The sequence below is a fragment of the Lissotriton vulgaris genome, chromosome 9 (genome assembly GCF_964263255.1).
Source record: "Lissotriton vulgaris chromosome 9, aLisVul1.2, whole genome shotgun sequence".
Classification (NCBI taxonomy): Eukaryota; Metazoa; Chordata; class Amphibia; order Caudata; family Salamandridae; genus Lissotriton; species Lissotriton vulgaris.
Window position 1 is genome coordinate 558,552,923 of NC_141697.1, and position 26,988 is coordinate 558,579,910.

The 26,988-nt window shown below is 46.8% G+C and overlaps 1 protein-coding gene across 1 annotated transcript; it reads right to left on the bottom strand.

Moving 5' to 3' along the window:
* On the bottom strand, positions 1 to 26,914 carry FOSL1 (FOS like 1, AP-1 transcription factor subunit). Its single transcript, XM_086938080.1, has 4 exons — positions 26,407 to 26,914; positions 12,000 to 12,230; positions 3,099 to 3,206; positions 1 to 2,430 (listed from the first exon to the last, which is right to left on the bottom strand). Exons 1-4 carry the CDS (start codon positions 26,563 to 26,565, stop codon positions 1,876 to 1,878), a joined length of 1,053 nt encoding a protein of 350 aa, XP_086794206.1. The 5' UTR covers positions 26,566 to 26,914; the 3' UTR covers positions 1 to 1,875.
* Positions 26,915 to 26,988: the final 74 nt, after the last annotated feature.

The following is a 26,988-nucleotide window of genomic DNA, read 5'->3' on the forward strand; positions in this document are numbered from 1 at the left end:
GTTTTCATTTTTTATTGTTGAATTTGTCGATAGCAACATCTTTGCCATCCCATCGTGCAACACGATTTCCTTTAATCGACTTAAAAAATATAATAAATATAAAAAAATACTTTCTATGACAAATAAATATAAACTTTTCATAATCTCCTGTCCTCTAGAAAGAGTGGGGAGCATTGTAGAGGTTACAGGTGAGCAATTGGGGACTGGGTGGTTCAGTGATTGCATCCTGGGAATTAATGCAGTGAATTTTAACAGTTTGGGTGGAGGGCATTCTTGGAATGGCAGTGAAGCATTCTGCGGGTTTCCATGTAATTGAAGCCATTGTATTCTGGTTAATTCTGGAGGTGTAATGTGGCAACTGTACTGGTGCATTCTGGGTGCATCAGCCGCTGGCTTATTATGGCTACGCAAACAGGTGTATTCTAGGAGTTTTACAGCGGTGCATGCTGGGTGCTGTAGCTCCCGGCCTCTTATGGCTATTTCAGCAGAATACAGGGAAAGTGCCTGTGGTCCTTTTCTGGGTAAATCCGCATCTGGCTTGTCATAGTTATTGAAACAGGTGTATTCTGGGAATTGCAATGGTGCATTCTGGGCCCTTCGGCTTCAGGCTTAATTATAGTTATTGCTGCAGGAATGTTAAGGACGTGTCAGTGTTGCATTTGGGGATTACAGCAGGCACAGTCTGTATTCCAAAATATATGCTCTAAGAAAGTAATCTGTGTGTTATGGTTATTTAGCAGCTCAAGTGCTTTGTAAAAAAAAAAAAAAAAAAAAAAAAGGGCCCTGGAAGTTTTCTTAGAACTCTACAGCTTCTCTGCTGGATGCTATAGTTGCCAATTACCAAGACTGAATAGCCTTGGTCCCACCTCAAGCCTCTTTATTCCATCACTCTACACTTCCGGTCTCTATCTCAGTTTCGCACATTCATTATCAACCCTTTCTCCATTGTCGCTGTCTTCCTATCTTTCTCTTCTGCCTTTCTCGCTTTTGTTCAGGGTCAGAATCTGATGATGAAATATAGATCCTGGTCTCAAAATAAATGGTGGTGTCCCAGATCTGCAACAGCCTGCAGAGTATACATTAAAGGGGCCACTCACTGTATAAAAAATGCAGTTCTCGTTTCGCAGTCCTTCATCGCTATCAAGCACCAACAATTGGCATTCTAGAATGTTGCTTTGTTTGATGATGTCATCTTGGGTTTGAAGATGCGCTGTGACATAATACGCTGGACGGCATCTTTTAACCTGGTTATGGACCTCCTCATTATTTTAAAAATGCAGTGTGCACCCACGTTTTTAGCTGGTGTCTCCTTTGTATTTTAGGAGATTTATTTAGGTTACCTTGACATATTTGTCATGGATAAGACTGCAAGGATATTCTGACATGTTCAGAGGTGCATCCTGAGTATTTTAGCTGATGCATACTGAAGGTTAGGATCATTAAGGCATGTGTTCTGTACATTGTCAGCATGTGAATCATGAAAAGAAGTTTATTTTTGGTAGATCCAAAACAGCTTATGTTTCCTTTTTCTTCCTATATCTTTTATTAACCAAGCCTAGGTTGAGGTTCATAGTGTCTACAGGCAGATATGTTTTCAAGCATATGTGTTCTCTACGCATTGCACTAAAGGGATAGGAAGAGGGCTCAGTGTGATGTTGTAGGGACCCATCATTAATGATATTCTGAGTGTGATCCGCAGTTCCTGGCACTGGGATTCCTTAGAAACTACCATGTCCCCAGTTGCATGTGCGTGTGTATGTGCATTAATGAGCCATGGAATGCAACATAAGGAAATATTCGAGGACACAGAAGACACATTGAAAGGTATCTCCTCCCTCTGACTGGCCTGATGTTCCCACCAGCTTGCTCGATTGCCTATAGTGCCAGCAAGGTTGGTGAGTTTAGGGAGTCCGACGACTGGTCCCCACTGCTGCTGCTCCTGCGGTGGGCAGTGGAGCACGGTTCCCTCATGACAGATGAACTAGTGCAGGGCTCAGAGTCCTGGAGACTTGGGTAGGTGAAGACCATGCTTGGCGTGAAGGGGGTGAAAGATGGTGTGGTCATTAGTGTGGGTGTGTGAAGTGACTCTGGTTCCAGGAATCCTGCCGAGAGATCGATCCGGGGCACAGGCTTGGCAGAGTTCCGGCGCAGTTGAGGTCTTTGAGAGCTCTCGGTGGTGGGGTTACCTGCTGCACTGGAAGTCCCTGGCACTTCACAGTCTGGGGTCACTTCCTGCTTAATGGCGATGGAGGGTTGGGAAAGGAGGAGGGAGGACAGTCCACTGGTCTCTGCGTCATCGTCAGAGTCCTCAGGGGCCTTGCACACTGGTTTATGAGCCTCTAGAATCAGCTCCAGCTTCTCCTTCTGCTTCTGTAGCTCGGCAATCTCCTTCTGAAGGACAGACTTTTCATCTTCCAGCTTATCGGTTTCCTGGGAAGAAAGAAAAGGCATTTTAGGACTTGAGGCCTTCAGATCCACTAAGAACCTTTACATTCTCATAGATGTTTGGGATTCTCCTATTCTCTAGATCATCTTCCATTGTACCAAGTCTACCACCACCCTAGTCAGGAGTGTGATTACTCCTTTCTGGTTAACTTTTTCTGCTCTGCCCTCACCTGGGTCCACACTCACAACCTGAATCTAACCTTTGATCCAGTCCCACCTGCGCCAATACTATCTAGCACGCCTCCCCAAGTTCTCCTTTATTTCTGCTCACAACACTTAACAGACAAGCACATCTCAGACAGCAGCTCAGCACAATCACCAATCAGTTAGCTACTGGTCTGGCCGGTGCCTTGAGGATGCGGCGTGTGGGCCTTGTAGTGTCTTCATTCAGGGAGAGCTACCGTGTATCCCTTCTCAGCACTACTCTCTGCCAGGGTGGGCACCATTGCAGTCTGGGATGTCAATTTCAATAGGCTCCACCACACAACCTCCGCAGGTGTGTAAACTTTGTGTCCACGATAGACACCTACTTGTATTATATATTGTGGGCCGAATGTCGCACATCAGCCAACCAACAGGACTGCTGGTTGATCGTTCATTCTTGTTTTTCAGGCCTCCTTTATTGCCCTCGTGGCATCATACCCAGCACTTACCATCTGCAGATAGTCAGTCAGCTCCTTCCGGCGGTTCCGACACTTGGCTGCAGCCAGCTTGTTGCGTTCCCGCCGCACTCGCCGCCTTTCCTCTTCCTCCGGGTTTATCTGCAAACACAAAAGTAGGACCATAAAATCAGCAGCTAAATTAGGATTCTGATTGGAGTCAAAAACACTGCACATCAACCACAATTCCTGTAACTGTGACCTGCAGCCTTATCTCAGGATCTCATTTTTAAGCCTTACAGAATTGTGGGACGGACCAATAATGAAATATTTGAGATACAGCTCTACTGTTTAATGAATTAGTGACAGTTCTACTCTCTAAGGACTGAGAAATTGATCAGCTGTCTACAAACTGAAAGATGTCTCTTCCATCCAAAGATTGCAGTACAATTCTCTCTACTACCTTGCAATAGCTCTGTTCTATCAAAATTAATGTAACCGCATGCATAGCTTGGCTGTAAGCATAGGAGATAGTTCCACTGGTCTACAACTGTAATATCTGTGATAAGTGACAAGTCACTTTGTTGTACAAGACGAGTTCTACAAATAGTCCATTTCTATATATGTATTGTCCTCTGGAGGCATTTGCTGAACGCTGTGTGTGCTTGTTTTGCTCAATCAATTAGCTGAACAATGCTGTGTTTATGTTTTCAAAATGGATCAGTTACACATGTCATGGTGTACTTCCCTAGGTGGTTAATCTGACTTGTCTGTGAGAAAGCGTTTTGTGTTTCTGAAGAGGGACTGGGTGAATAGTGTATTATGTCTGGTCTTCGCTTAGTTACGTGTATTGATGTGTATTTGTTTCCTGGCTGAGTCAACTGTACAGTACTATTTGTGTGTAATGCTCTGGCTGTATCAGCTGTACTGTACACGGATTATACAGTTGCACAGTGCGCAGTGCGTGTACTATTCCAGCTGTCTGAACAGTACAAAACAGCACATAGGTGTTTTTGCATTATTTTGACTGTGTCGACAATAGGGTGCTTTGTGCATCTTAAGTTTGACTGCATCTAGTGTACCTCAAAGTGTTTGTGATATGTGTGTATTTGTTTTATTTTGGCTGTATTAACTCTAAACCATTATTAGGCATGGTTATTTTGGGTAAGTCATGTGCACAGCCATGTGTGTTACTTCATTTGTGTTGGCTTTGAGGTCAAGTGTGTGCGAGTGTGTGTCTTGGCCAAGTCTACTGTATTTATGTATATTGAGCGATGTTTTACTTTGGCAGAATTGACTACATGGGCTCTGTGTGTTGGGAGAACCTTTTACTTTGCCACCTTTGAATGGCACACGTTTGCATGCAAGTGTGTGTGTGTGTGTGTGTGTGTGTGTGTAAGTGTGTGTATGTTTGAATTAATTTCTGTGTCCCTAGTTGAGTGCATGTACGCAGATTTGTTTGTCTATGTCTATCCAGTAGTGTTTGCCTTTATGTCTGAGCTGCAGTCTGTGTGTGCTCATCTGGATTCTCATCCACCTGGCATCTGCACCCAACAAATGTATAACTGATGTAGGTGACGAGGAGATGCAGCAAACGTCCACGTAAACTGCTCATTGACCTCACCTATTCTCATATTCAGGGTCTCAAACACATTAACCACTCAAACTCCACCCAGATGTCGCAACATAACGTGGGACCGATAGCGGAGTATGCTATAAGAGAAGCATCCGGGAAGTATGTAGGTAAGGCACATACAGACCATTTTAGGCGTTTCAATTCACACAGTGCCACCATGCATCATACAATATTGGCTCCCATCGCATGGTCACCTGGTGGACACCCTTGCAGAGAGCAGGTTTCCAGCTAATTGTTTGGATGCTTTGAACAGCTGAGGTTCATTACAGGGTGTGAAACCTCCCCAAGACATTAGAGGCAACCTCCAAGCCTTTTTTTTGGTGCTGGAGGGGGAGGCGGTGAACTTAAAAGTGCCTCAGGCTGTGAGTGGTACCAAGCCATGCCCCCCTCAAGCCCCGCCCTCCTCAAATGGTGAAAAATGTTCATAACTTGGCAGGTCTCTTCATAACTTGGCAGGTCTGCATTCTAGCCTCTATTCTGAACATGAGAACTCCTACCTGCATGGCAGGCTCACTCTGAAGTGCGCTCATACGAGCCTCCCCACATCATAAGCTTCTGAACTGGTCTCACCTTTTTTTCCCCCACTGTTTTATATATCACTGACTAGACCCAAAGGTAGCCCCGCTTTACATGAGCACCAGTTACATTACACAAGGACGCATTAATTTTTTGTAGGCACTGGGAGATTAAGTCATTTGCCCAGAATCTCAGGATGTTGAGCCAATGCGGAGACTCAAACCTGTTACCCAGTGCCAAAGTCAGCAGCTCTGGACATTATGCCACACCCTCTCGCCCAACCACTACCGAAAATGGCTCCAACCACTCTCATGCAGGTTCCATATTTAAACTGATAGGACTAGGCAGGCTCCAGTCCCAGACTGATTGGCCAAGACCTACAGGCTCATGCTTCAAACTGATTGGACAAAGCATGCAGGTGTCAGCTTCAAGCTAATTGTACAAGGCATGCAGGCTTTGGCCTGCAGGTAGTCGTCTATGAACAGAGCAATGCAAGCCTGCATTGGCGTACATCTCCTATGCGCGCTGCCAAAGGATGGGTGAGGATGCCCAAAGCTCGGCTCAGAAGCCTGTGGCCAGTGCTATTGAGTGTCAGGCCTCTGTTACGCTCTATCAGACTCTGCCTGACCCTTTATCTCAGACTTGCCGGTCCCTGTTTTCCCCCTTTGAGACAGTTTTTCAGTCTAATCTCTTTCTCCTTATTTTCGGTTTGTGTGTTTTCTTCTCTTGCTGTTGGTAAATATCTGATGAAAAATGAGTTCTGGTCGCCAAAAAGGATGGCCAGTGCCCCAACCGGTAACCACTGGCTTAAATCAAGCATTGTTCCTATATAGTAATACTGCATAACATAGGTCTGTCTGTGCAAGACACTGAGCATCTAAGTATATGTTACTCTGGAGGCATCAATTGCACTGCAATGTGGGCAGTGCTTAACTGGAGCCAGTTGTTGCAAGTGGGGTCAACCAGCGCTCATTTGTTTGGACTGGCACTTATATTTTTTCTCACTAGAATTTGATCCAGAGCAACAAGACTAAGGGTCAGATGTATGACTGTTTTTTGGAGGTTGTAAATGGGAATTCAGCCCATTTGCGACTGCAAAAAGGGTGATGGTATTTACAAACACTATTTTGCGAGTCGGTGACTCGCAAAATAGTGTTTGCGAGTCACTATTAGAAAAGGGCGTGCCAAGTGTGTCCCTTCCTAATAGCGAGTTAGAATGGTATGTACCATTATGCGGTCGCAAAAAATACAGTTTGCCACTCGCAAATGGAAAGGGGTCCCCAGGGGACTCCTTCACCTTTGTGAATGGATGCAAAAAAATGTTTTGAGAGCAGGCAGTGCTCCCAAGGACCACTGCCTGCTCTTAAAAAATGAAACTGGAACGTTTCATTTTTAAATGCACCCCGTTTTCCATTAAGGAAAATGGGCTGCATTAAAAAAAAAACTGCTTTATTGAAAAAGCAGGCACATCTCTGTGAGTGCTGGTCATTTCTAACGGGTTTCAAATTGCGACCTGCCTCATGAAAATTGATGAGGCAGCTCATTTGCGACCCAATTAGGAATCGCAAACAGTGTTTGTTGTGCATTCCATTTTGCGAGTCGCAAATTGCAAGTCGCAAAACGTAGCAATTTGCGACTCGCAAAATGGAATGGTCGTACACCTGGCCCTAAAAAACGCAAATAAAAAAACACAAAAGAAGGAGGAAGAGAAAAATAGAAAAACAGTGACAAAGGGAAAAAGAGGGGTGAAAAAAGGAACTGTGTATGTGAGACAAACGGACAGGAAGTGCCTGTGGTGGATCAAGAGGCATGTGGTGGACTCAAGACAACACAGCCTTAGCATTCAGCATCCTTGCCAGCCTCTGAGCTAAACTCAGGGGCCCGGCACTCCCTTACAAATTAGGCACTAAACATTTGCATGTATGTCTGTGTGTGCCTTTGTTTGTAGTAGGCTCTCTGAATCAAGACTAGAGTATGAATGTGTTTGTCTGCCCATTCGCAGCACTTCCAATGCCTCGTTTACAGCATGTAAATTAGTGGAATCCCTGTTGGGTCACAAGGTCAGCAACCCCGACATAATACGTGTTCACGGCAGCCTGTGATCTGGGCCCACCTCGGCGTGTATTCACCTCAAGTATTAAGGGAAGATCTGCCTGCTTGGGTGACCCCCGACAGCGTGTGAGGGTAGGAGCCAGGGCACAAGTCCTAAAAAAAAGAAGTGGGGGGACGCTGACGTCACGACAGGAAGTGACGTCACAAAAGGTGGCTTGCACCATCAGACTTATTGCCTCCCCTCGCTCACCCCTTAGATGTGATTGCATCAGAGAAGCCAGCGTGTGAGCAGCATTCTGAATGAGCTCCGATCTCGCCCCAGAGAGGCCAAAGTGTGAATGTGTGGCTCCATTTGCTCCAGTTATCGAGCTCCCGGTAAAATAAGTGGGAGGACGCCGTCCACCCGCGTGGTACCCCGACTCGAGCCCTGGTAGGAGCAATAGCGTAGCAAGGATGCCTTTGGTCCTGGTGCAAGCGAAGAGCGTTGTCCTTTTGACTGCTGGTGGGGTGGTAAATGCAACAATTATCAGGGCTCAATGGGCCTCGGTGCCACTGCACCTGCTGCACCAATGGTAGCAACGCCCCGGGGTGAGAGAATCACTGGTGCATGTGAGGCAGTCTGTGTGTCTGCGAGCCATATGCAACCTATTGCAGCTCGAGATTGTAAGTGGAAAGCGTTTCAATGCGGAATGAGCGCACGAGAGCTTCTAAAAGTTGGCACGAGGTGGTGTGCCTGTCACTCTGGCTGCGTTGTCTGCGCGGCGCCGCGCGCTGCCTCTCCAGTCTGCGCTCCCAGGGCTCGGCAGGAGGCGCTTCCTGTGAGTAAAACGCCGCTCTCAGAGCCAGGCTTTGTTCTGGTGACTCAGCGCCTCGATGCCTCACAGCACTCCTCTCAGGCCGGTATCCCAAAAAAGACTTGGCGCGGTGTTGGATTATTTTTCATTGAGGGGGCCTCCCGCTACACCTGCCCCCTCCCGCCTCTGACTCAGGCCGGGGTGAGTCGCCCCCGCCGCACCCAGCGCTTTCGCAACCTCTGCGGTTTCCTGTGGCCGATTACTCGGGGCCAGCCACAAGGGAGAGTGATCCGGGGGCTAGCTCGTGGCATCCAAGCCCCCCCGAAGCGAAATGGATAGCAAACTCCAAAGAGGAGCTATGCCAGTGGAAGACCAGCGCAGATCGACACAGAGCCGAGCAGGAAAGATTTCAGCACCTTGGACCAAAGAGGGTGGGGCGGCATTGGGAGAATGTGGTGGTCGCGCAGTGTGCTGCCACAGGGAGCGCTGTTCTCGTTCCTTGGAGTCTGACATTTTAAATCCTCTTTGAGCAGCTGCATCTTCCGCCCTTGAGTTAAACGTGGCCCGGCTAGTTTGAGGTGGTGGGGAGGAGAAGGACGCACCGCAGTTCTGATCACAAGAATAACAAAGAAAATTCTGGGACCTGAAGAAGGGGAAGAGAGGAGAAGAACAGAACTAAAGACAGGCAGCGAATAATCAAAGGAAGGAAGAGTGCGGGAGCAGCAGGAGGTGGAAAAAACGGGGATGGAGGACGTGGAAAGGAAAGGGCCCAGAGAGAAGGAAAAGGAAACGGTGACTAGACAGGAAGGGGTAATTAGGGGGGGGGGGAATATGGAGAGAGGGAAAACGTCCCTATCTCCCTACCTGTTCCTAACATTAGCCTTCATGTGTCCCTTATCTGCATATTACCAGCCCGTTTCCACGCCTTTCTCTTTCCATCCCCACTTAATTCACACCCAGGTATCCCCCAGATGAGTCTGTCATTTCTCTGTCACCAACCTGCGTCAAACCACTTTCTTCCCCTGTTTGCACCCAGTTGTCCCCCTGTTTGCACCCTGTTGTTCCCCTGTCTGCACCTTATTCTTCCCCTGTTTGCGTCCTATTCTTCTGCAGCATCAGTCCTTCGCTTCCCACTGCCATGATCAAAGTCCACTGTAGGCGCCTTGACTTCATGAAATCTGTAGCTGTCGGTTAGAAAACAGCAGCAAACCTGTCGTGCCAGCCGGGGTGAAATGAGTTCACTATTATAGACGGTGCCTTGGAAGTCCAAACCCAAGGAGCATATGCAGAACAGAAAGACCACCTGTCTGAGGGAACCCATGAGAGCTGCGATTGTCTGACAAGTGCTAATTCTCAGTATCCCTGTAATCTGGGCATACTGAGCATTCTACTTCTATAGAGATTATCAATGCATACCATCACCATCAACAATTAACATCCAAAAACCTTGACCTTTACTTCATTCATTGACGGAAAAAAACAAAAAAGTTATGGAATGTTGAAATAATCGTAGTCTGTGTGAATTATACTGGGTCGCTTTCTAATCCATCATTTTTTGATTAGTTAGGGAGAGGTGCAGCGCAGCGGCCAGAGTGGCTGACTCCGGAGCGTGAGGCTCACAGTTCGATCGCTGCTGGCAGCTCAGCTCAGCATCATGTTACTCTGGGCAGTAGGTCACCTAGGGCCAGATGTAGGTAAAATAGATTTACCGATTTTTAATTGCCGAATTTTACCGATTCGGTAATTAAAAATCGGTAAATCTAAGGGGTGGATATGTAGGTATTACAGATGTGCTGGAATACCGATTCGGAAGTGTTCGGTATTTACCGATTCGGTAAATTCCGAATCGGTAATGCCCATTCATTCCTATGGGCTTTGAAGCCCATAGGAATGAATGGGCATTACCGAATCGGTATTTACCGAATCGGTAAATACCGATTTTCACAAGGGTGCAGGGGGTGATACTTTGACACCCTCTGGCACCCCCAAAACAGGCTCGGGTGCCATGTGGCAGGCATACATGCCCTAAGGGCAGGTACATGGCATAGGTGTGCATGCACACATGTGCATGCACACCGGAATCAGTATTTTACAATCAAATTGGATTTGATGGTAAAATACCGAACCGGTAAGGCCTCTGGGACTCTGAAGAGTCCCACCTACATCTGGGTGCCTCAGAATCGGTAAAATTACCGAATTTTTATTTTACCAAATCGGTAAAATTACCGAATCGGTAATTTTACCGATTCAGTAAAATAATGCCCCCTACATACCTGTCACCCATTTACCGATCGGTAACGGCCAAAATCGGCTGTTACCACTCGGTAAATGGCCTCAAACGGCCACCTACATCTGGCCCCTAATCTTCCCGACGGCCCCAGTGCTTCAAACCCTTAAGGGTGATATGTTTGCACTTTACAAATATAAATTAATAGTGTGTATAGAGGCAGGGACCGGCCATGTGTAAATCAGTCTTCACCCAGCTCCAGTAAGAACAATGCAGTCAAATCTGCTGATCCCTGTCTGCTGTGAAGAGGAGCACAAGTACCACCAACACCCAGACTTGCTTTGGCCTTTTTGGGCATCATCGGTACGATGCAACTGGGGCTACTAGGCAGAGCGGTCAGCCTTGAAGCTGGGGGACAGGGTGTGAGTCTTGGCAGGGACGCTCAACATCCTGTGATACTGGGCAACAACAACAAAATTAATATGTCCTTGTGCTCGAAAAGCATGGTGGCCATTTACGGGCTGTGTCTGTGTAGTTCAGATGCTGCCACCGGCCCAGTGGGGGACTGAGCGCCCTTTCCAGAGGCAGATGGGCCTCTATTACCTCCCTTTTACCAACGGACAGAGGTGTCATTTCCAGTCTTTTGCTGTGCCCGCCCATTAATGTATGCAGATTAAGCAGGGGGCTGGAGCAGAAGTGGCCTTACTTACATTCAGGTGTGCTTCACTATTGTGAACTAATCCGTAAACAAAGACACCTGGCAACATTTGCATTTTTTTTAATTTTAGTAAAGTTAAGAAAACATGCCTCTTTCATACAACCCCCTCATTCTTTTTATAACACTTAAAACATTGAAGCAGTGTTTTGAAAAAAGACGCAACCCGCAAATGTGGTACACTTTTTTTTAGGGTGCCTGGGCCAATTTCTGATCCCAATCCAACCCCGGTGTCAAGGTTTCAATAAATAATGTTGCACAAAAAAAGCACAATGATCCCTCAGACAGCACTTCCTGAAATATTATCAAAGGCCACAGGATGTTTGATTTCACTTCTCCTACTCATATGATTTAGACAAAATGACACCACTAGTTATGCTGCATCTTATTGGTTGTTCAAGCCACTTGTCAAGTCACCCCACACAATGGCGCCGGGTATGGAACAGGGGGTGAGGGGGAGGAGAGAAAAAAAAGAAAAATTCACTTACCTCTCCTATGTCGACTCTCCTCTGCTCCTCTTCCAGAAAGCACCCAGGCTCCCCTAAGCCAGTCAGCAGTGTCGTGATCGGTCTGAGTGCCTTGGTTAGGTGCTCAGAAGGGAACTGCGAGCCTGTGTATGTTCTCCACCCAAGCTGTGTATTACAGCCGGTGGAGAACATGCTAACTGCGAAAGACTGTTTGGCCGGCCCAGGACAGCCAGCCAAACCGTCATCCGCACTTAAGTGAACATACCACTCCCCCCCACTGCTGGCTGTGATGTGGGCCAAGTCCTGCCCACCCCAAAACTGGCTTTGGCAAGGAAAAATAAAATGAAAATAACAGGGAGTTATCATCATTTTGTTTTTCCTTATTTACACTGCTTAAAAGCAGTGGGGCAACGCTCCTTTGCCTTAGCGGAGGAGCCGCCGCTCACCCCATATGACATTCAACGTGCCTTCTCACACTTTTCTAATAGCCTCCACCTGGTAACATGTAGGAGACAGTGGAGGTGGTTTCACATGTAGATGGTACTCACATGTTCACTGTGCCTTCGCCTCATTCCCATGGAGGGCCCGATGGCTCGGATCACCCCCGGCCGGGCCATTGCGTAGTGTGGGAAGCCGTACGGGCGAGCGTAGGGCGCCGCCGAGGTGGTGATGACGGTGGGCTGGACCATCCACTGAAGGTTCTGGCTGGTGGTGATGGCATCCAGGGTTGGCTCAAAGCTGCTGGCACTTGTGCCCACTCCCTGAGGTAAGTCGTATTTCTAACGGGAGAACACAAGTACACAGCGTTAGACATCAGACTGACATATTTATTTCCACCTAGAAGCTGCACATGACATGTATACTATTAAATCGGTTGCAATAAGACCTCAGAATCTTTGACTGCATTGCATGAATGTAGACAGAGGAAAATGCCACAAGTAGTGGAAGGTGCATCACACAGCTTTTGACCACCCTTAGACTACAGAAAGTCCCAATTTGTGCAGCTCTGGTCATGGCCACTTAGACCAGGAGGAGCAGCTGCTATGCCAGTGGCAACAAATGACACATACTGAATCCTTCGAGCCACTACAGATCCAGATAACAGTTGAACTGGGCGGTCTCACATCTAAAACCTGAACACTCCAGGAAAACCTCTATACATCATCTGCACCATTAGTAAGGTCTGGGAATGAGAGAACTTTAAAAAAGGCCCCTAAAAGCATCAAAGAGGTCACCAGTTCTGAGTTACAAAGAGCAACTTTCTCTCGCTCCATAGACTAGCAGGCAAGTAGACTCTTCTGAAGGTCACTGGAGTTTTGTGGATCTTAAGGACCAACTTATGTGGCAGGTTTGACGACATTATGCGGCATAATGGGGAAATTACATGGCACTGTGTGCAATTAAAGTTGAATTAAGCAATGCATACAGAGGAATTATCTATTTTGTTATTTTAATACACATTGATACAAAAAGGTCCCTTGTGCTAGTAAAACTACCTACCTGCTTAAGAAAGAAACCTATAAACATTCAGCAGACTTTATTCCAAATAACATTTACCAGCAATCATTGGGACTTTTAGGACAGTACAGAAAAATATTTTTATTAGCACTGTCCTTTTATACCTCCAAGGGTAAGATAGATTACACAGCATTACAGGGTTGCATGTAGCTGAAGACAAGCCTACATACACCCTCTTCTTGTAATAGAAGGCTTGACTCATTTATGTGGTACATCCCAGTGATGCTCTAAAACTGGCCTTGAGATTTGGGTTCAACTTGTAGAGTAAAACAGAGCACATGGAAGCAGAAACTATCATTAACCCCACCCCTGCTGATGACGGAACCGCTCCGTCATCAGCTGCGGTGGCGCTGTGCTGATGACGGAGCAGTTCCGTCATGGCCCGCCCGACGCTCCTGCGCGGCGCGAATTCCGCGCCTGCGCTGAGCGTTCTATTGAGTGGGCGGAGCCATGACGGAACCACTCCGTCATAAGCACAGCGCAACCGACGCTGGTGACGGAGCGGTTCCGTCACCAGCATATGCCCGCCGCATTTCCGCCCCGCCCCTTCTTAGCACTGCGGCGGAATAGCCGCCGCAGTGAAGGGGTTAAAAGAACACCCATGCAGAAATGTCAACTTGAGTGCATCTCTTAACTTGAGGCACTCAAATATTCAAGGCACTGGACATTATAAATAGATGCATCACATTGTGACCACATTTAAAGCATTGGATGCCCCATAAATTAATAGTATCTTTGAGAACAAGGTCTGTAAAATCACTGTTCCTCTGGGAAGATTGTATACAATAATTGCCCTATGGTGTAAATATAAATGTCTGTGAATAGTGATACTCCAGATTTTTATGGCAAATCAAGGAACAATATATCCACCCCGTTTTAAGGGTTTCTTTTGCTGAAAAGCTCCTTTGCCAGAAAGGACTCCTTTTGGAAATCAGCATCTGTCCCTGGAATATAAACAAGTTCTCACTACAAGGACAGACCCGCTCACAGTTCTATTTTCCCACCAAGGTATCAAAATCATTGTAAACTAGACACTCCGACCAACATCCTCTGGCAAGCGTTTCTCCCTGTAGGAAATGAGCTTCGGCTCCCAGGATTGGGCAACCAGACACATCACTGCTTTTAAACAGGAAATATCTAGCCCCAGCAAAGACATTCCCTTAACCACATTACTCATATCCATGCAGGGAACAGCCACAGTGGACGCTCCCTGGGGTGTAAGACAGGGCCATGCAATGCAGGCCCCTCCCTGCCGGCCACTGGTCTAGGGGGTGGAAATGGGCCGCAGGCTCTTCAAATCTTCACGCTGAAAGTCTGCAGGGCGTGCCCGAGACATTTTAACCTCATCCATGCGGCCCCGATTTCCCCCGGTGCTGATCCCCAATGCAAATGGGTGTGGTCATGACGGAACGGTTCCGTCATTAGCATCGAAAGGGTTAAGGCATGGGCAAAGTGGGCAATTGCCCAAGGCCCCTAACTTCCAAGGGCCCCCCAGGGAAAGTGAACTTCCTCTCTGTGTCACATCTTTCTATTCTCCATCTCAGCCATTAATGTATTATTCAATAATGCTTAGCATCATGAGTTTGATTAGCAAAAAATGGATAATAAAATCCAAGCCGTTTCCACAGGTGCCCATGAAGTATGTCTTGGCTAGGGTCCCCGAAATTCTTAAGATGACACTGGGGCGTGCATCAGGGGCTCTACATATTAGAGGTTGGCGAGCCACCAAAGGCTTGAGGCAAATGCTTGCCTCTGCTTCTGCCTGAGGTTCTCTTGAACTTTCAGTCCCAAAACAAGCTAGGCTTTCATATTTATTTGAGTTTTATATAGTGCTAGCTAGACCCAAGGGTATCAGAGCGCTTTACAAGACATGAGAACAGGTTCCAAACAGCGATAAGATGGTTCGTAACAGCGATAAGAGGGAGTAACGACTTTGAAGTGTTATGGGTCGATCAAAGTCAGGGATCAGGGTCAGCTCCTGACTGCCACCTACTCCAACTTCCTCAATTCAAGACAAAGCATTAACCTTTTTGGGAGAAGTAGAGAGAGAAAGAGGTACCCATCTAGTGGCGGAATTGCACAATGTAACCATAAAACCTGAGCTCAATCCTGACTTCCACGCTGTACCGAAATGTGTGATCCTAGGCAGATAGTTCTCTTGTGTTTGATTATTAGACTTAATTGTTGATGCCTGTATAATGAGAATCTGGGCCATATATAGGGTGCACATGGCAAATGACTTGCTTCTTAGTTCACTGATGGCATTGCAAGTAAATGGCTCTCAATACAATGATCTAATCGGATGGCCTGTGTTGAAACGCCTCTTGCATGTTAGCGAAATACACGTCTTGGAATTTTGAGGGGACTTTATCATACGTTTTCATGATGCTTGTTGCACGAATTATTTGTCAAACATGTTCATGTGTCAGCTCGTGTACGGCCTCTTAGAGCCAACCAGTCCATTGGCTCGGCTCTGGCTCGACTCTCCCAGTTAAGTTGTAGGCTCGCTCACCCCCCTTTGCTACATTCTTCGCAAAAGGGCCCCTCCCCTGCCCGGAAATCCGAGGCACCTCCACGGCTGACTTGAAGGGCTGCGGAGAAGGGACCGACTTTTTCGTTTCGAGTACAGAACCAGTCTTCGTTCCAACTACATCGAAGCATTGAATTCCCACATCGCCGTACATCAATTCTCATGAAGGATTCCTACAGGACCCACTAGATGGCGCTATAGGTCCGTAGTCGAAATTGGAACTAAAATCAGCACTTGCTAAAGTTAGGGCAGATTTGAATCAAGATCTTCAAGACGCGTTCGTAGCTTTGGCATTTCCAGCTGTTGTGACACAGTGTGCGGATAAACCCACTTAGTTACGACCTTCCCGGGCCCCATCTGGCACTTCCACTGAACCCCATAACCCCTTCGCTCGTGAGTCATAGGATGGTGACACACTCCATCGACACGTGGGGATGGAACTCTACCAGGCGCGCTTCATTCGCAACTAGCCTTGGTGCCCGTCCAAGGTGAGTCACCTACCGTGACTGTGCAGTCGCATCTCAAGGCCTGGCACCGCCCCAGGGCACCGCATGGCTGGCATCTCCGCGCCTCGCATCTGCCCGGCAGAAACGACGCGGTACAGCTGCTAATGGTCTCCGATGACACGGGGCGGGTGAGCCGGAAGGAGGAGGTGGCAGGGGAGGGTGATAAGATGATGTTCCAAGGCCGCGTATTTCAACAAGCGATAGAACAGTTTATTCGAGTACTGATATGCTGGGAGCTTAATTGAAGGCGACAGACTTCCAGAGGAAAGGGAGAAAAGGTACCCCCTAAAAATTCATCATAGGTCTGGGAAAAAGGGGGAAGAGACAAGAAAAGTATACATACATTCCCACTTGACCTGTATATCTTCAAAACACGTCAAGTGGGAATTTATTTTTACATTTCTTGATGGACTTCCAGAGGACCACTAATGATGGCGGAGGCCTTCTGCCCCAATGTTTCAATTTTTGTCTTTCTGTTTGCAGGGTTGGATTGGGTTCAGGAATAGGCCCGGGCACCCTAAAAGAAGTGGCCCGTATCTGCAGATTGCGCCTTTTCGGAAATCACTGCTTCAGTGTTTTAAGTAGTATGAAAGAAGGAAGGGTGGGGAGGTTCTCTAAGAGAGGCATTTTTTCTTAACTTCCCTGAGATAAAAAAAAAAAGAATCAAATCTTGCAGGACTCTGTGCACCGATTAGTTCGCAATGGTGAACTACACCTGAATATGAGTGGGGTCACTTCTGCTCAGGCCCCCTGTCCGTGCTCACTCTGCATATATTAATGGGTCTGTCCAGCGAGAGACTGAGAATTACACCTCCGCCTTTGGTAAAAGGGAGGTAATAAAGGCCTATCTGCCTCCAGATCCTAGGCTCGGTTCTCCCTGTATACTTGTTGGCTCGTCCATCTCTAGTAAAAGGCCCTTAGTATTTGCCATCTCAGCTGAGGTCTATAACTCAGGTGGAGTGTCTTTAACTGCTGGTGGTAGCCTGGGTAATGGAGCATAGTGCTATATTATAGCCTTATAGCCCACCGTAGCGGGCTATACCGGCAATTAAAGGCCCGCTGAATCGTTAAAGGCCCGAGCCGAAGGCGAGGGCTTTTAACGAGACAGCGGGACTTTAATTGCCGGTATAGCCCTGCTACGAAGGGCTATAAGGCTATTAGAATGTTCTAACAAATTAAACAAAGGGTTCTCAAAGCTCGAGGGGATATAAATCCCCTCGAGCTTCGAGAAGCCTTTGTAGAACATTGGAATGTTGCTCTGCGGGCCTTTACCGGCCCGTAGAAGCAGGGAGCACTCCATTGTCTGCAATGGAGCTCCCAACATTCCAATGTTCTAATAAGTTGTAAAACATTGGGTTGAATTGTAAAACAGGCAGTCAGGTACTGGGCGAATGGCCTGTAGTTAAGGGTCACCTGTAAGTAATGTTTTTCCTGCGGTAAATGGCTTTTGTAAAGTTTTGTATTTATACATACAACCTGACTGGGGGCCAAAAGCTGAGACCAGGAGGACATTTGTCACGCCACTCCTCCCTGTAAAGGGCCGGCAATGTCTCCTGCCAGGCCGGTCCAATATGTAGGAGGCTTGCTTGGGCCAGCTCTCAGCACACTGGTGTGATTTCATAGGGACCAGGCAGTGTGAGGTAGGACTGAGGCCACCACTGGAGAAGAGGTTCTGTGAGGGCTGCAGTGTTTGTTCCATGAGCCTGTAGGTGGGTTTGAAGATGGTTGATTTCAGCAGTACTGGAGGTCTGGGAGTGGGCGGCAGTGGCGTAACGCCAAATGATGAGTCCCCACCCTGCAGAACATGAAGAGTAGCCCCTTAGTCTCCCATATCTCACAGATATTCATAGGTCTTGGGGAAAATGGGTCTTTCTAGAGGGTTGAGGAGCCCCTGAAGGGTAGGGCGGACCTCCCTGTTCCTCAGGGGCTGCCGTACTTTGCGTTACACCCCTGGTCAGCGGGGGATGGACCATTGACTCCCCGGCCAGATGGTTTGGCCAGACTGTGTCCTACGCTTCCTTTTTTATCCTTGGAAGACCCAGCCAATACATGATCCCATGGGGAAGAACCTTACATTTCCAATTTTTGTGCACCTTTGTGGGGGAGTCTCTGACTGTCCCTGGGAGAATCCCATGTTTTTTTCCCAAACGTCAGACATTATTTTATCTTTCTGTTGTCCCTGTAGCATTGCACCTCTATGTTCAAAGAACATGGGGACAATGATTCAAGCTTTACGGCTTTCCGCGGTGGAAGGTCCTGGCAGTGCTAAGTAACAGAAGTAAAACAATAATTGAAACGGATCTCAACCAGGTCCTATATATGTCTCCTTACCTTTACAAGTAGAAACACTGATCTCTTGTTCACCATGTGTGCATTTACCCTTTGGTAATCAAGGTCAGTGTTGCAGGCCCGGTTACGTTTCAAACATTTTACTTGTATGTTTCCCTACTTCCTAAGAATATTTACTTTTCCAAGGTGTGCTTCTGTTCTTTCGTTTCTCCGGAAACATGTGATTCTTGTACAACGCATACTGCGCACTGAGTCATGTCTGGGTGAGTTCAGGTTGTGGATGGGTGTTTATGACAGAGACTTTAGGCAGAGCGAGTTTCTCACCATGCCCGACAGTAGGTCATAATAAAGGTGTGCCGACTACACACTCAACCATCTCTTGGCCTCCCTGCAGAGCTCACAGAGAGATAGTCTCATATGTGCCAACTGTAAGGACCATTTTATGGAAGTGCATGTTTGAGATTGCATCGACAACAGCATGCCGCAAAGAGATACCATTTAGGCCCATTGATTGCCGCCCTGGGAAACTCTCAGCATTGCCAGCATCACGAGTATTGCTCTCATACTGAGGAAGCCATATCCTTTGTACCAGGCCACGAAATCCAAGCCTTGCCTATGACTAAGACGCCGATCCTGCGTTATGATATTCGGATTCCCATGTAAATTACAGGCAATTGTTTTCAGGCACCTTATCTGTCAGTCCTGATGATGATCCAATATCCTACTGATAAGGATCGAAACGCCGTCGACATAGTTGTCAACCTTATTCACACTGATTCTCGCATTTAATGTTGTGTAAAGGTGACCTCTTTATATTTGTTGTTTCACAATTTATGTATTACTTTATAGAAACAACCTCAAACTGCCTGAGCCTTTTACTTTGTTTGTTTGTTGTATATGTGGGTCCACGGATACAGGCTTGTATCCCACTGTTATTTGACTCACAATTTTGTTCTATAGTTCAATTATTTTGCATATTAAAATTGCCTTTATCCGGCTGGATACTGGCTTAAATATAGCACTGACTGGGGCTATATTCATTGTATATACATTCTTCACTATCCTAGGGACCACTGTCTCCTATAAAAAAATGTTGAGGTATACAAGCACCACTGTCGCTACAGTCACAGTGCAGAAGGAAAAGAAAATGCAGCAATTGTGTGTTGTTATGTGTAAGAAAAGAGATGGTGAAGTGGAGGAGACAAAAAAAAGAGTATGAAGGAGGAGTGAGTGATAAGAAAGAGCAGGAGATTAAATGTGAGACATGCAGATGGGAGTACTTCAGAAAGAGAAGAGAGAAATTAAAGGAAGTAAATGACCAACACAGAGAGGGAGTAACGCGGAAAGTGATGAGAAGAATGGGATATGTTACTCATTTACCTGATACTGAATAAAAATCAATACTAGCAGGCACTGATAAAGCCAAATGGTCTTGCTTGCTTCATGTGAATCAGGGGAACTGGGTTCGAGACTCGGCAACAACGCTGAACATCCTGTGATTCTGGGCAAATCACGTAATCTCCCTGTGCCTAACAAAAAAATGAGTCTGTGTCCTCATGTAACGCAACTGGTGCTATGTAAAGCGCTCTGATACCCGATACCTTTGGGTCAAGTTTGCGCGGTATATAAATCTCCGTAAAAATAAAATGTGTCTGCGTTCCTTGTTGTGTGATGCATTCGTATGCAGAGACATTCACATACTGGTCAGGGGGCAAGTCTTGAAAGTAGAGGATTCCTGCTCTCATTTTAGGATACACCCACAGTTACAGAGGTATGCCTCATATAAAAGATTCCTAGTCACACTTCTTTTGGCGATGCCCTATTTATAGATTCCACCCACCTTTTTCATCCGACTTAAAGCCGGTGTGTGGATGGAGTGGAGAGGTGGGTGGAAGGGTTGGAAGGGGTGCGAACATAAAATACATTTTTAAAAAACCACTTAACTGCCTCAACGCATTGCACCCCTCTCTTTGCCAGGCACATGCTCCCAGAGTGTACTGCAGCCAATCCAAACACTGCTTTCATGGTTCTGAAAGCAGTGCCAGCATTGGCCTGAGCGCTGTTGATTTGCGCTCCCAGTTAGACTGGGAGCCTGTGCCTGCTGCCTCCAACCCACCAATGCAGCTGGGTTTGAAGAGAGCTTCAGTGCGCATGTCAGTTTGGGCATGTCGGTTTGGCCGTCCTGAGACAGCCAGTCTGACCGTCATGCGCTCTGAATAGCAGTGCCCAACACTCCCCCTCCAGCCTATCAACACCTTGGCCCCACCCCTAAGCCTCAGCTTTGAGAGAAAAATAAAACGGTAATAAACAAGGGTTTATTATTGTTTTACTTCTCATTAATTTTGGCTTCTGGCAGGTGGAGCGACGCTCCTCTGCCATAGCGGAGGAGTCACCGCTGCTTAAAGCACCAGCTCAAGTACCAGTGGCATAACGCACAACGATGGGGCCCCCCTGCAGAATGTGACGACATCTCCCAGATCGCACAGACATTCATTGGTCTTGGGCTCAATGGGGGCCCCCGTCCACCACGCTGCAGGGGCCTGCTGGTGAAAGCAGAATGGCTTTCCCCAGCGTTTAACTAGTTCTTAGTCCATGCCATTGAACCATTCTGCAAGACATACAATGGCATGACTTGGAGGGTGAGGGGTCCCCTTCTGCAACAGGAAACTCTGCCCCCCCCCCCACAGCTGTGGGGGGCCGCTCTTACGCCCCTGTCAAGTACAAAGGCCTAGTTAACAATCGTACTATTTGGTGCTCTGTCATGCTGCATGCCTATCAGCTGCAAAACTGCCAGCATGACCAAGAGATAGCTCAGTGAGTTGAATGCTCTTCACTTTCTCAAACCATTTATTGTCTGGAACTTCATTCACTCCATATTTCTCCAAAACGTAAACCGGTGACACTGACCAACACATGATTTGCCAAAGGATGCTATCCACGAATGTGGGCCACTTTTTTGGGGTTGGCCTGGTATATTTTGCTCCCAATCCGATCCACGAAAGCGCAAAGAGGCTCTCCAACCATCCAGCTTCTGAGGCACAGCCCAGAACGTCTGTTCATGGAAGATTACCCCGGCATGTCTGTAAAGAAACATTCTAAGAACTGGAAGGCACAGATGAGTGGCCCTAGGGGTCTGGGAAGCAGGTCAAACACGACAAGAAGCGTTGGCCTCTCTGTGCAATGTCCAGGAGCTGCACCGAGGGCCTGAGCTCCAGACTCCTGAAGTTTCCATTGTGAGTTCCCATTACACCATCACCCACATCCATTACTTTAGGGTTTGCTTGGCAACAACTGATGAGGAACGTGTCCATCTTTTATTTCTGTGACGCCCAGAGTTGCCCTCTTTCTCAGTGAAAAATAATAGCCATCATTCCATGTATGCTCTATTCTCCTACAAGGTACAGAAGCTGGATGATGAATATGATTTTGTGTAAAATGCTCTGTATTCTTTTGAAAAGTCTCAATTGTTCCGCTTATAGGTAAAATAATAATTTAGGAATGAAAAAAAAAATATTGTTAGCTGTCCTTCATGATTCTCCTGTATTACTTTTATATTTCAGAGTGTGAAAATGCTGATTTCCCTTTTTTTTCTTTTACAAACCTCGACATGAACATATCTGCCTTGTGAGTACAATACTTTGCAGGTGTCAACTCTAGTGACATTGATTTTATTGATTTGTAATAAACTGCTTTTTTAATACAATACACATGTTTTTTTATGATTTTTGGTATTTTAATGTTTTCACTATATGTTTAAAATTGAGTAATTTTGTATACTTTTCTATTAAGTCGGCATTGTGAGTTATGAGGGTAATACACTAAAGGGCATCTTAATAGTTGAATTTTTTGGGACTTCTCAATTTCTTCACTTCTATTCTCCTTGTCCCTAATTGGATTATAAAGGAGACCTCCCTTGCCTTTTGTTAACTCTAGTGACACCTACTTTTAGTGTAAATGTGTGCGGTATCTGGCCATGTTGTGAACGCTGTGCTCGCGGAGTTTGTACGCTCTTCCTGTTGGAGTGATGGAATATATGGTGCAGCTGTGTTCTCTGTGAGTGATGGGGTCCAGGAATCAGTGAGAGACGAGCTGAGCCAGGTGGAAATCGTGACTCTGGTTGGGTGGACATAAGTGAGCTTACTGTAGGGTATTACTTGCACCTGTAAATCCTTAATAAATACTTTTACCTGTACCTCCCTACAGAAGGACATTGAAATTCACTTTCAGAGATCATCCCTATTAGCATTTTTACATTAATTTAAGCTCGTTTTTACAATAAATACGCATCACATGAAAAAAGCTTCTCCCAATCATATATTTTAAGGGATATATTTGGCGGTAGAAATATATTAATTTAGGAGGTGCTCTTTTATCTTGCCGGGACAAATGCAAAATGAACAATTGATGGATGGATCTAAACTGGGGTGGCCTGGTGAGCAATAGAACGATGGATTTAACCCAGATCTCTTGACTAGGGGTGAATGTTTGATTTGTTCCGCCTCCCGTCCATCATTTGTGTGTCTTTTGCTTTTACCTTGTAGAGCCTCACTCGGAGGGTGGGAAAGGGTGCAAATTGGGAAATCATTCCCAGAAGAGAAATTACTTCCACAGGTTTGTGGAGAGATGCACAAATCCGGGCACTGTTCATTTAACAAAAGAGACTTCTAAGGTCAAAGGCACACTGGTTGCGTAAGGTTGAGCCTATCACGGGTATCTTCCTATTAAGCCACATACACCCGTAGGGAGGGGCAGGCTGAGCTGTAGGCGTATGTTAACATAGGAATGCTCCTGCCAAGCTATGTACAATATGCAGGACAGTCTGCGACGCCCGTTAACTTGAAATTGCGACACTTTTAAATACACCTGAGTCAGTTGACGCGCCCAAGGCACGCGTTAGGCTGGACATTTAGTGCATTCCATTCCTGCTTGAATCACAACAGGGAAGCATATTTATGTGGTCCATGCCCAGATGTAATGTTATGTTCTGTGTTTTTTTGTAGAGCATGACAATGTCCTTGGCCTCTTGTTGCTGGGTGTCTGGTATGCAGACTCTTGTTTGCTGGGCGTGATTTATTTGACTGTTTTGTTTGGCAGTTGCGTGTTTACAGGGTAATGGACAGGACTCAGTGGCAGGCGGGGGTTGCGTCAATCATGCAACCATCCAACTCTTACGAATAGATTGTGTGTTTCTGTGATAGTGTGCTTGGTAGACTCATAGTTCCTGCACATTAAACTGACATCTTTTTTTTCTTAGTGTCACTGTTTTATTTTTACCAGGGTTGGTGTGTTGCCAGATTGGTAGGGGCGTGCCTCCCCACTCTCAGGGCCTGATTCACAAAGGTAAACTTAGACCTGATGTCTACATTTAGATCTGAAGTCTAACTTTTAACTAAAGTCTAACTTTAGACCTGAAGTCTTCAGGAGTAAAGTTAGACTTCGAGTCTAAAGTTAGACTTCTGGTCTAAAAGTTAGACTTCTGGTCTTAAGGTTAGACTTCTGGTCTTAAGGTTAGACTTCTGGTCTTAAGGTTAGACTTCCGGTCTTAAGGTTAGACTTCCGGTCTTAAGGTTAGACTTCTGGTCTAAAAGTTAGACTTCTGGTCTAAAAGTTAGACTTCTGGTCTTAAGGTTAGACTTCTGGTCTAAAAGTTAGACTTCTGGTCTAAAAGTTAGACTTCTGGTCTAAAAGTTAGACTTCTGATCTTAAGGTTAGACTTCCGGTCTTAAAGTTAGACTTCTGGTCTTAAGGTTAGACTTCTGGTCTTAAAGTTAGACTTCCAGTCTTAAAGTTAGACTTCCAGTCTTAAGGTTAGACTTCCAGTCTTAAGGTTAGACTTCCGGTCTTAAGGTTAGACTTCTGGTCTTAAAGTTAGACTTCCAGTCTTAAGGTTAAACTTCTGTCTTAAGGTTAAACTTCAGTCTTAAGGTTAGACTTCCAGTCTTAAGGTTAGACTTCTGGTCTTAAGGTTAGACTTCTGGTCTTAAGGTTAGACTTCTGGTCTTAAGGTTAGACTTCTGGTCTTAAGGTTAGACTTCTGGTCTTAAGGTTAGACTTCAGGTCTTAAAGTTAGACTTCAGGTCTTAAACTTAGACTTAAGGTGCAAGTTTACTTTTGTGAATCGGGTCCTGAGTGTCTGCGTAGTGTGAGGATGATGAGGTTGTCTCTGTATTAGTGTTGTGCAGCTCCTGTCTCTGTGTTAGTGTATTCTCAATATGCAGGACTAGTTCTTCTCTGTCTCATTGTCTGTGCAGTCCCTGTCTCTGTTTTGTTGTGTGCTCAATGCGTGCGGCTTGTGTCCTCTCCATTAGTGTCAGCGCTGTCCTTGTATTGTGTTGGTGTATTCCTAGCATAAGAGGGGTTGTGTTTTTTTTCAGTCTTAGTATATCTCAGTGTGTTTTGTTTTTGTGTTGTTGTGTTGCCAGTGGGAGTAACACGCGTCTTTGCACTTTGTTGCTTTAGCCTGTAAGATCCGTGTAACCTGACGAACAGCTTTCCTATTATGTGTCCCATCCTGTGAAACCTGTCGAATCAAAGGCATTGCAGGGATGGGTATGCCTGAAGAGCTTTGCTGTCTGAGCTCAGAGCCTGTAACACCTGTGCAACCCAAGGGATATAACCACGGTGTACAGACAGAACCATGGATTCTGTAGAATCAGAGGCACAGCTGTGATGGCCAAGGTAGGAGACTAGAACATCTCTATAAACAGGTGAACCCAGGTCATGCGGTTTATGTGCATATTGGATCTCTGCCTCCTTTAGAAGGGCACTGTTGTCTAGAGAAGAAATTTCTGCTGCGATGCATGTGACTTGTCCATTAAAGTCTTATATTCTGCATACCGCTACAGAGGATGTGGCTAACGACCAGAGCTGTCAACTGTGTAGCTGGGGAACCAGGTTTGAGTCTCGGCATTGGCTCAACATCCTGTGGTTCTGGGCAAATCACTTAATCTCCCCGCGCCTACCGAAAAATGAATGTGTCTTCGTGTAATGCAATTGGTGCTCATGTAAAGCGCTCCAATACCTTAGGGCTGAGTTTGGGCTATATAAAACTGCAACAACAAGTAAATATCCAGTCTGGGCCAGGTGCTGCATGTTAATAATCACACAAATGCTCTGCTTGTGGTAGATGTGTGACCCCACTGCTGTGCCAGAGCCCCCCATTGTGTGTTGTCAGAAGGCCACATAAGTGCTTGCGGACTCCAGTAGCTTCAGAGACGCTGCTGCACCCCCCCCCCCCCTCCCCGGTGACTAGGGCACAGCACAAGCTCTCTAAGACTCTCCACGGTTCCCAAAGGGGCGAAAGCACTTTGCAAGAAGCACTTAACATAACACAGCATAGCACTGCACAGCCTGACCTAAGCTGCTGTCCTATTGCCCAGTGCTGGATTTCTGCCAGCCCGTAGTCATAGCTTAGGGCCGAAGGATGTGGCACAGAATTCTAAGAGTACCTTTCACCACATCCATCCAGATGGAAGGCATCCCTACTGTGAGAACATGGTCCTTGTAGGAGCATTTCTCTTTTATAAGACCCAAAACAAGTGCGTCGAGTAAACGGAACATCTGGTATAATACCATTCTCCGAGGCGAACATGTCTCGAAAGCACCAGCGTGTCCCCTATGTGGAAGTCTTGTTTTAAGAAAGTTCCCCTTTAACAAGACCGCGTCTGAGCCGCCTGCCCCATCAGTTCAAGCATACAAGTAATCCAATGGTGGCCTCGTGGCACTAAAGACCAAAGAACCAACTATACATGGGCCTGGCACGGATGCATATCACAATATCATCAGTCATTAAATATATGCACGTAATACCAGCTCCACCATATGGACTGCCAACATATCGTCAAGGTAAGGATATACCGGGAAGTATAGATGTATTATCCTCCACTCCACAGCTACTTCCCTGGACTACATTGAGGAGACGACATTATAAGTGCAGGTAGATATTACAACTCTGACATGATGGTAGAACGCCCTATTTGATCATATCTTCCCACAGCCCCGGCACGTGCCATCATATTGAAGTAGTTATTGCTCTCAGGACTGTCCCCTGTCCACAGCAGCCCTCCACTGCCCTCCCTGTGGTAGGCGAGGGTCTCCTGAACACACTCTTACCTGCTGGCCAGACGTCCCGGGGGCGTTGATCCTCAGGTCCATGCCTCCAGCCCCCATGGTGGGGGTCCCCGCTTGCGGCAGGTGCTGGGGGCTGCTGCTGCTGCTGCTGCTGTAGCCCGACCTCAGGTTGGAGAAGTTGCCAGTGTGGTCCCGAAACATCCCAGGCCACTGGCGGTGGGGGTCCAGACCGGAGCTGCTGTGCTGTGTGCGTGGGGCGCCCGTCTCTGGCCCGGTGTTTCTGGGCTGTTTATGCTCCCTGGATCTTGTCTCTTGACCCCGCTCTGCTCAGTGTCGGGGTGCTGCTGGGTCGTGCCGGGTCTGCTGCTGTGCTGTCCGGCTCTCCTCGGTGTCCCTTCCCTGAGTGCTGTTTGTTACTCCTCTGGGTGCAGATGCGCGTGTGTCCGCCTTGCCCGTCTCTCCTTCAATGCCTATCTCGCTCACATGTGCTGCTGATCCACGCGCCTTGCACCTCCTGTTCCCCCCGCCTACTATGTCACTTTCAGTAAGTGAATTACTCACTCCGCTTTCCTTATTTTTATGAATGGAGCGCTGAGGGAGCGTACCAATCAGATTTTGAAGGAG

Coding starts and splice junctions, on each gene's coding strand:
- FOSL1 (XM_086938080.1), bottom strand. CDS start 26,565: ATGTTTCGGGACCACACTGGCAACTTCTCCAACCTGAGGTCGGGCTAC. Junction 12,231..26,406: donor CCGGGACGTCTGGCCAGCAG/GTAAGAGTGTGT, acceptor TTCTCCCGTTAG/AAATACGACTTACCTCAGGG. Junction 2,431..3,098: donor TGACTGACTATCTGCAGATG/GTAAGTGCTGGG, acceptor CTTTCTTCCCAG/GAAACCGATAAGCTGGAAGA.